Raw genomic sequence first — 10,934 nt, forward strand, 5'->3', positions numbered from 1 at the left:
CTGTAACCGGACCCCAGTCCAGCTGCTCTCCACTTGAAAGCCAAACAGAGAGCCGAGGGTAGATGGGAAAAGCAGGTTTAATATGAGAGCCAGCAAACTGAGAAGATGGAAAACTAGCATTCTAAAGTACCATTTTACATTTTTAAATTCACCATGAGATTTTAAAAATGAAACATAGGATGGGAGACATGCAGGAATTCTGCAGGGTGCAGGGTTTGTGTGTCTTGTTCTCGAGGCTATATTGGGTAATTGCGCCTCTGGGGGTCTGGAAGTTGTTATCTTGACTTTGGCCCGGTGGTGGTGGACAAATTGTTCACAAGTCCCCCTAAGCTTGATGATGCCTCAATGGGGACTGCGTGGTTTGTTTCAAGGTTTGACTCTGGGATTTCTTAAGCAAGAGAATAATTAGACAAGCATGCATTGCTGGCAAGGAGTGTCCAGAGGGGAAGAAATGAAGGGATGAGAGGGGAGGGAAGGGAAGGAAGAAAAAGAAAGTGGGTGAGGTCCCCAGTTACATTTCTACTTTAATCTTGATATTTATGCCTACCAAATGCAATTGGGAGAAACAGAGCATTATTGGAAATAAATCACTTTTCTATCTCTCCACAGGAGGGTAGTATTTCAAAAGGCAACATACATTTTGGGTTGGAGGAAGGGGCGGGTGGAGAGTGAATGATTCCATTGGCTGCCACACTGAGGCTCCTGCCTTTCTATGGAACTCAAAGTGGGTGGCAGCAAGCACTCTTCTAGCCCAGAGAAGTCTGTTCCAGGACGGGCTCTTTCAGGAGCAGCTAAAGTCAGGGGCCATGTCTACCATGTGATAGAGAGACAAGATGGTCCTGAAATTCTCCGTGTCCATTCTTTGGATTCAGTTGGCATGTGAGTTGAAAAGGTTCCCAATTAAATTAACAGAAAATCCTAAGAAGATGGAAAATCCCTGATGGCAAGTTGTTTTATGGCAAAGTATGAAAGGAGAAATTATAAAAGAAGGAAGAAAGGGGGAGAGCAAGGGAGGGAGGAGAAAGGAGCAAGGAGGGAGGAAAAATCGTTTCAGGTTGGGAAAAAATCCCTAATTCCCTTCCCTGGTTCCTTCTGCTCTGTTTCTAAACAGGGGTGAGCACCCAGCAGCTGAAGCAGAGCCCTCGGTTTCTAAGCATCCAAGAGGGAGAAAATCTCACTGTGTACTGCAACTCCTCAAGTATTTTTTCCAGCTTACAATGGTACAGACAGGAGCCTGGGGAAGGTCCTGTCCTCCTGGTGACAGTAGTTACGGGTGGAGGAGTGAAGAAGCTGAAGAGACTAACCTTTCAGTTTGGTGATGCAAGAAAGGACAGTTCTCTCCACATCACTGCGGCCCAGCCTGGTGATACAGGCCTCTACCTCTGTGCAGGAGCACAGTGCTCTTGAGGCACCTGCTGCCTGCACCCAAACCCTGCTGCCAGCCCCAGTCATGAGGCTGCCACATGCCTCCAGCTCCGCCTCACACAGCTTATGGCATGAATAGAGAGAACAACCTCAGCCCCTCATGGAACCATTTCTGCTGCCTTTCCAGAAAACATTTTCCACACACACTGGAGGACAAGACCCCTCTGCTATAACACAAATATCTGGAAATGCAGCCTGCTATTAGGATCATTAACGATATGGGCCTGCAACTCCCCAGGGTAGGCAGTAGCAAAGAGAGTCGATATAGAGGGACAAATGGAAGCTATCAGACAGACTGTTTCTGAGTGTTCCACCCCTGTGTAGAAACAAAGCAGAAGGCACCAGGGAAGGGAGCTAGGGATTCTTTCCCAACCTGAAATGAGTTTTTCTCCCTCCTTCCACCTTTCTCACCCCCTCATTCTCTCTTTCTTCCTTCTTTCATTAATTCTTCCTTTCCTAGTTGGCATCAGGGATTTTCCATCTCTTTAGGATTTTCTGTTAATTTAAATGGGAACGCCTTCAGCTCTCATGCTAATTGAATCCAAAGGATCAACATGGAGAATTTCAGAATACTTCATGGTTCAGATTGGTCATTCCGTTTTCCAGAAGACCACACCCAGGAATGTTCAGTACAATGGGGCAGAAATGGATGGTTTCCCAGCTTTCTTGTAGTACTTCAGAGATGATGAAGCTGCTATCTTTCCAGACTCTTACACTGCAGTAAAATGCAGAAGTATTGTAAAAATTAGAAGAAAGTTACTACCTTTTTGGAAGAAAGATACCGATAGTACACCTCAGTAGCATCCAACTGTGGTTTCAAAGCAACATCCTAGTTGGTGGTTCTGAAAGTGACCAAACATTAACTACAATGGCCTGTATGTTCACAGGACTGGCTTGGGGAAGAGTCTTTGAATGGAAAATGTCAATAACTTCAAGTTTTCAAGCCTGAAGAAGAAAGAAGTTGGCAGTTTCCTCCACGTAGCAAGCCCTCCACTGGCCCATTTTCATACTCGAAGCAGTTGTATTTGTTCTGTAAGGCAAGATGATATAGCACAATGCACATGAGTTTCTGAGTTTTGAAATCAAAATAACTTAAATTAAAATCTCATTTTTGCAATTTTCTAGCTCTGTGTCCCTGGGCAATTATTTATCCTCACCTACATTTCCTTATAAATTAATGTTAGTAAGAACACCTATCTTGCTGAGTTGCTATGAATTAAATGAGATAAAATACATAAAATTGTCTCAAGTTCCAGGCATAACATGTATACTCAACAAATGTCCCTAAAATAATATTGTTATTGATGCCCGTATGTAAATGTCACCCCTACTGTGGAATTTTCACTGACTACTTAAGGGGGAATGAGTTGTTCTCTGCCTAATACTCTGAGTCCTCACCAGAGGAGTCAGGAAGGCAGACACTGCAAGCTGCCAACCTAATCACAATTCTTTTCTGCCTCCTTATTAACAATGCCCTCAATTTTGATTTGGGCAGCAATATGTCCAGCTTTAAAAAAGCTCAACACTACATTTTACCCTCTCTTGCAGCAAGAGATTGCCATATACATATAGAACAGTTCTGACCAGTGAGATAGGACCAGAAGTTGGCTAGGGCCTTCCCATAATGTTTTTTTCTCTCCTGATACGAGTACACATCTCTCTATCCCTCCTTTTCTCTTTTTAAAACATGGAAGAGATAACTTTACCATAAAGGAAAACACATACCTAATCCCCTTTCCTTATCCCATGCCTGGTATTCTTTTAGATGCCAAGTCAAACCCAGCCCCCAGATTTAATTTTGCATGAAAATTTTTAATAAACCATTATTTGGTTGAGTTTTCTGTTGCTGCAGCTAAACATAATTCTAACTATAGTAAGATTGACATAAAATGGCTTTATGATTTCTTGTTTCCATGTGTAAAAGCAGGAAAAGATATATAAACAAATTACTTTGTTTATACAAACATGGGGACTCCATTTATGTTGATCATATCTATTTCATAAAGTATTAATATTCCTATAATTTTTTTATAAAGGAAAAAAACCTCACCTTTCATTTAGAGAGGACTCGTTATTAAATTTCCATAGCAATTTCTTATACTCATGGAAGATTATGGAATCCAGATTTCATCCTAAAGTCTTTTAACCACAGACAATTTCCATGCAAATAATAACTATAGTCTTACATTTGTCTTAATTTTATATTCCAAAGGTTATTTTTCTTATTTTCTTAACCTTACTCTACCAAGTAATCCATTTTAAAAGCCTCCTCTAAAAACTTTATCACATTAAACTCCTTCATTCTGAAAATTTTAAAGGCAAATACAAATAAAAATAAGAAAACAATTTCAATTATCTCTGATGCAAAAAGAGAAAGACACTCTCCCCTCCCTTTCGTTAGAGCACCTACTTTAGAAAACTTGTAATTGTGAGTTTTCTATCCCTTTGAAATGTAGGTAAATCTTTTTAAAATCTAAATAAATCCCTTGCCAGTTTTACAATCCAGGACTGTCTTTCTCAAGAACCTGAGAGCATTTTTTTCAAAATGTAATCACGAAGGGAGGTAGTGCCCTAATCTAGTTTTAGTGGAGAATAGGTGCCTAACTTCAGCTGGTACTTTGCTCCCAGTTGCAAACCAACTTCCTGTCGTAAAGATATGAGAAATGTTTCCTTTGCATGAAGGCAATTACGAAACAGGTGGCTACCTCAATTACCAGGTAAATTGGGGATGAACTATGTTTGACAAATGATGCTGTCAAGTCCTCTTTCTTGTGGACTAGTTATTGTTTATCTTGAGAAACTGTAGACAATCAGTTGCATCTGCTCGGCTATATAAAAGGATAAGATTTCTTTATTTCCTTGTAATATCTTTAGTGGATTGCCTGTGAGATGCATCACATTCTGGTTTAATGCTTATTCAATAAAACTGGTTTTTTTTTTTTTTGAGACAGAGTCTCACTCTGTCACCCAGACTGGAATGCAGTGGCATAATCAGGGCTCATTACAACGTGTGCCTTCCAGGCTCAAGCAATCCTCCTGTTTCAGCTTCGCAAGTAGCTGGGACCACATGCCATCATGCTCAGCTAATTTTTTTGTATTTTTATATAGATGGGGCTTCACCATGTTGCCCAGGCTGGTCTCTAACTCCTGAGCTCAACCTATCTGTCTGCCTTGGCCCCCCAAAGTCGTGGGATTACAAACGTGAGCCACTACACCTGGCCAAAACTGTTTTCTTTCTCTTCTACCTTTGTGGGAAGGTGTTATGGGTTGATAGGAGATTCTGTTTTACTTCCTCAACAAAATGGCCCAGGGTCTTTCCCTAATCACTGGGCTTACATGTCTCTTCCTGAAAAGCACCATGACAATATGAAAAGAGCAAGGGTTTCTAATGGCTCTGTCCCTTATTGGCTGTGTAAATTTGGGAATATTATATTAACTTCATGAGCATCAATTTCCTGATAAGTACTGCAGGAAGTAAGAATAAATACTTAATTTACAGTATTATTGTGAAGATTAGCAATGTTTTGGTAACTGCCTAGCATAATAGACTTACAAATTAAAAAATTGAAAGTGGGAACCACGGCTTCCACAAGGTACACTCAAAACCTCATTTGTGTCCTGATACATGTTTTGAGCCAGGAATATGTGTTAGAGTTAAAGAAAGAGGAAAGAAACACAAAACACAGCTTGGCAGTTAAAGACAGGTTTACTTTAGATAAAACCTGAGAGGGGCTTCTGGCTGATATATTTATTTATTTATTTATTTATTTTATTTTTATTTTTATTTTTTGGTCAGGAGCACTTTCTCTTGCAGACTAAGAGTATATATTGGTTTTAGGGTGAGGGGATTTATCACAAGCTTGGAATGTTTATGTGTGGAGGAGAAGTTTATGGCAGGGTTTGGAATCTCTCTGGGAGGAGGGGAGGTTATCTTGAGGCTGATGTCTTTTTGGCAGGAGGGGGATTATCTTGGGGCTGGCACCTTCCCAGTCAAAGCAGGGTTATCTCAGAGCTAGCATGCCTCTGGTTGGGGAGGAGTTTGGAATGTTTCTGGTTGGAGATGTTATTTGTGGTTTATGGTCATGCTGACCATAGCCATTAGGCTGATGGCCTTTGGACTTAGGAAGTTTTTGATTAAGGTGAATGTTAAAATGAGGGCTTGTCCAAGACAGCGATGCTCCTGCTCTGTCAATATGGAAAGGACACAGTCCCTGCTTCCAAGGAACTCACTCTCATGGTGATAGACAGTCATAGACTTGCTCCCATAGCCATCATTCTCCAGGGGCTATAAGTTGAAGAATCCTCTGACCTACAACCTCCATTCAGAGCAATAATTTCTGAGAGAAATTGCACACTCTCCACACTCCTGAATCACTGTATGCCTTCCTAAAAACACACTGCTGATGTTTAAGACCAGACTCAGGCACCACCCCTGGGTGGGGCATCTGCATTGCTGCAGAGGAAGTGGTGTTAGCTCTAGGGGGTACTCTAACCTGAGAAAAGTCTCCTTAGGCTGTCAGGAGGATTGATGGATGAATGGAGAATAAAAATCTCTGAAACAGGAAGAAGGCTAATAATTTAGGCTGAGGGTGGGGGATCAGTAGCAAAAGAGTATATGGACCATAAAATTCTTAATAACATACATAATCCTGCTTTCTTATCACCAATTCTCCTTTATCTCCAAGAGCCAAGATGAAGCTTAAGATTTAAAGAAGACAATTTGTTTAACATTTATTTATAGTTCATGAATTAATATTTTTTAGTATCAGGGGCCAATATGAGACTAGATCTGTTTGTCCAGAAATTATTTCTAATCTCTGATTACTGTTCTTATCTAAACCATGCCTATGGACATAGAGGGTAGAAGGATGATTACCATAAACTGGGAAGGGTAGTGGGAGGCTGGGGAACAGGTGGGACTGTTTAACAGGTACAAAAAATAGGATGAATAAGACCTACTATTTGATAGCACAACAGGGTGACTATAGTCAATAATAATCGTACATTTTAAAATAAAGCATATAAGTGGATTGTTTGTAACTCAAAGGATAAATGCTTGAGGGGATGAACACCCCATTCTCCATATGTGCTTATTTCACATAGCATTCCTGTAACAAAACATCTCATGTACTCCATAAATATATGCACATACTTAAGTACTCACAAAAATTAAAAACTGAAGAAACTCAAAGCCAAGAAAAATTTTTAAAAAGAAGCAAATTGAGAAAATGTAAGGTGTAGCTGGGAAGAAAAGGATAGAGAAAGGTTAAGAAGAAAATTATGGAGGACTGTCTGAATTGAAAAGCATTGTCTCTGTGAGTTTGTCAACAGCAACATTACTAGCATTTTGGGCCGGGTAATTCTTTTGGGGGAAGGGGCTTTTCTGGGCACTGTAGGGTGTTTAACAGCATCCCTCATCTCTGCCTACTAGATGCCAGTAAGATTCTCACCTGTGGCAAACACAAATGTCTCCAGACACTGTCAAATGTCCCTGGAGGCAAATAGCCCCTGGTTGAAAACCAATGGTCTATATGTCTACATATTGAATGTTGAATTGATAGAGCAGGAAAAACTTTTAGAAGGTATGTATATGTGTATATATATATTTAGTATATATATGTATATATATTTATTATATATGTATATATTTATTATATATGTGTATATATATTTATTATATATGTGTATATATATTTATTATATATGTATATATATTTTTATTACATATATATTCATATACACAAAATGAGGATGTTAACATTTTTCTACTGTTATAACACATTTTTTATTCCTATGGTGGTCATACGTCCTAAGTTGCTATTATTTCATTTGGCTTTAATAAATTAAATAAGATAATTTCAATTCTAAGACTCAACAATAAGTTAGAGATGTCCATGTGTTTTGCTGTAACATGGTTTTGAGAAGCATACACTTGATAAATCAAAGTGATTTCATTTCCAAAAAAGATTCTGATGAATACTTACTCTAGTAACTATCTCTGTGCTAAACAGAACAATTCCTAACATCCTAATCCCTAAATCAGGGAATCAATGAGTCAGAAATTCTAGATAAGGGATCCCTCAAACTCAATGATAAGGCTTTCTGTCAAAAAGGGTATTTGCACCCCGAATGCTACTTATTCTTATCTTATATTATCTATGTATAAAGGAAAATCTTGAGAAAGTCAAACCAAAATGTGTCAAAAAAGACATGCTAAGCTCTCTAATCCTTCATTAATTTTTTTTCCAACTTCTTTTTTTTTTTTTTTTTTTTGAGTCGGAGTTTCACTCTTGTCACCCAGGCTGGAGTGCAATGGCTCAATCTCGGCTCACCACAACCTCCACCTCCCAGGTTCAAGTGATTGTCCTGCCTCAGCCTCCCGAGTAGCTGAGATTACAGGTATGCGCCATCATGCCCAGCTAATTTCTTGTATTTTTAGTAGAGACAGGGTTTCTCCATGTTGGCCAGGCTTGTCTCGAACTCCCAACCTCAGGTGATCTGCCCACCTCGGCCTCCCAAAGTGCTGGGATTACAGGCGTGAGCCACCACACCCGGTCTCCAACTTCTTAAAGTATTTTTAATTGTTCATTTTGCTCATATTCAATAGTATCTATATCATTTTCCTCTTTGTTATGTTTTGTGAAGGTTATTAGAAAAAAGCTTATTTCCAGTCATGAGTATGCTATGTCATCTTCAGCAAGTGAGTCATTTTATTTGTCCCTCATCTCAGAATCCTCATTTATAATGTGAAGATGATATTTCCCACCCACCACTACTCACAAGTTTGATACATTAATTATTCAACAAATAATTATCAAATACCTATTAGGTTCTGTAGGGAACTTTGAATAAATAAAGAGTTCTTTCCTTGTTGAATATATTTCTAGTGGGGAACACATTTTTATTATCAGTTCCTATAAAATAGAGAAGGACTTAACTGGGACAGTAAAGGGTATTATAAAAACAAACAGATGTCTGTTAAAGGAAGCTTTCTGGAGTATGTGGTGCCTCAGTTCAAAATCTGGCAATTTAATAGGAGTTAATCAGACTGAAGAACAAAAGCAAGTGGGGGAAGGTTCTCCAATTTGAGGAACAGCATACATATATAGGCAGGAAGCAAGGCAGATTATAGCAATTTTAAGACATAATGTATAATTTGCAAGTTATTAAATAATGTGCATAAGTAACTCTTATTTTATGGGAGACTAAATAAGAACCTTGAAATGAATCATCTGTAAATCATAATATGGTAAGGTGAAGGATATGGGGAACAAAATTACTAAGCATATCTACATCCTAACAGAGCAGATAAGGATAACTGCACTAAGAACAAATAAAAATAATCATGCAACTGATTGATGATAAGAAAATGTTAGTTCTTCAGAGACCCTAATCCCTTGTAAGTGTGGAAAGCATTTCTAAATAAGTTGTATAAGATATGATAAATATGATACATAAATGTGATCCATTTTGACTATTAAATAAAGCTGAAATTTCCAATTTGATAAAAGTCTCCACTGATTCAAGGTACTCAGGAAACTCTAAACAGGGTAATTGTAAAGCACATGCACACATACACACATAAACACACAGAACAAGAGAAATGCATACTTCTACACATCCGAGTAAAACTGCTGAAAATCAAGGAAAACGAGAAAAATCCTTAAAATCAGCTTTGCTTTTGTTTTTCAAAGGGTCAGTTTCATTTCCCTCAAGTTTTTCTGAAATCATGGATGAGTGAGTCTAGCAAATGCCCAGCCCTCTTTAGGAGCCGGGAAACATATGTGGCCCAGTTGCAAATTTGGGGACAGCTTATGGAGGCCTGAAGATCACTGCATTTGATCCACATAGGTAGACACCTGAGCAGCTGGGCTGGCCAAAACTAATTTGACATTATAGTATAGGCAAGAGAATGGCATGGACTCCTCATTCCAGTCAACCAAAAGCAAAGAAGAGGGGTTATTCTACTGGCTGAGATGATTGATGCTGCCTTTCATGGAGAAATGGTTTGCTACAATACAGTGGGGGTAAAGAAGAGTATGTCTGTGGAAACTCTTAATCCCACCATGAATGATGATAAAATTTAATGGAAAACTACAGCAACTCAATATAGGCAGGACTGCTAAGACATAGATCTTGAGGTCATCATCCCTCCAGACAAAGAAATATGATTGCTGAGGGCAAAAAACAATAATGAATGATGGCAGAAGAATGAAATTGTGCATACTAGCTACAACCTCTTGACCAGTGACAGAAACAAGATCTGAAGTAGTTATGGGTACATCTTCCTTACTTTGATGTGTGTGTGTGGGGCGGGGAGGGTTAACAACCCATTCTTTTTATTTCTTTTATTCTTCTACTGTCTGCAATAGTATGTGTTTTTATTTGTTAGCTTTATGGCTCACTATAAAATTCACAGGTTATCAAAGGAGAAGTATGACTCAACTAGAAAATGAATAAACTTCATTTAAAGATGTATAAAGTGACACAAGGGACCTTGCATTTTCTTTTGGGGAAAAGGTTAGCATCCTTACAATTTTATGGAAGAAATTGCATCCTATTAGGTAGAATAATTATTTTACTATTGTCTTATATGGAAATTAAATACCATCAAATGAGGTATGACCTAATGCAAAGTTTATAAGGAGGTACAAAACGGTGGTTTGTACTGGATTAAACAGGGAACCAAGTTTCCCAGAGTTTCCTTTTTTGTATAGTAGCAGGATAAAATTGGCCAAAGAGTAATGTGTGTGAGCTATGGAAGGCAAAAGTGAAACAGTAGCCACTGCTCTCTGAAGCAGTCATTTGTCATATCTGACAAATAGACACGGATATGCCCAGCAGGTGCCAGCGTGTCCTAACTCTGTTCCACTCCATGCCTAGCATGCCTTCCTGCTGACCAGTCACCTTCAGATGCCTGGCGATAGATGAATGGAGATGGTAACCACACAAAGGGAAGAGCTTCCTTAGACTTCTCCTTGAACTTCCCCTTCAAATCACACTTCAGCAGCTGCAAATGCTTGGTTTCTCAGATTAACTGGTTAGAGTTTCCTTCTCTGGCCCTCCCACAGCCCTTAGACCTTCACTTTCCTGTCTCCTTTCACAATCACGTAAAGCCAAATTCCCATAATTAAGCCCCTATCCCATACAACTCATGGTGACTTTCCTGCACTTGACGGTACCCTGATTGATGCACTAGACAAATATAAATTAGTCCAATGGAAAGTTGTCCGTCTTTTAAAAATGTGTATCCAGATACCTATTGGGAGAAAGAACAATCAGAAATCTAGTCTTACCAGAAAAAGAGTAGACCTTAAAAGAACACATGTAGCAAGATGAGTTGCAAGGGAAAGAAGAGAGGGAAGAAAGGGATACAGCCTGTGGGCTCCTGCATTTCCATGAAACACTGGATGTAAAGAATCGAATTTACTGAACTTAAAGTATAATAATAAAAAAAATCTATCTATCTATATATATATACAAAGAATCAGATTTATCACTATGTGAAG

The 10,934-nt window shown here is 38.9% G+C and overlaps 1 gene segment (V, D, J or C); it reads left to right on the forward strand.

Moving 5' to 3' along the window:
• The first annotated feature begins 779 nt into the window (after window positions 1-779).
• Window positions 780-1,407, forward strand: LOC130540823 (T cell receptor alpha variable 27-like). The segment is given in 2 exon segments: window positions 780-879; window positions 1,112-1,407. Coding segments are annotated over 2 exon segments (342 nt in total).
• The last annotated feature ends 9,527 nt before the right edge of the window (window positions 1,408-10,934 follow it).

The sequence above is a fragment of the Pan paniscus genome, chromosome 15, assembly GCF_029289425.2.
Source record: "Pan paniscus chromosome 15, NHGRI_mPanPan1-v2.0_pri, whole genome shotgun sequence".
Lineage (NCBI taxonomy): Eukaryota > Metazoa > Chordata > Mammalia > Primates > Hominidae > Pan > Pan paniscus.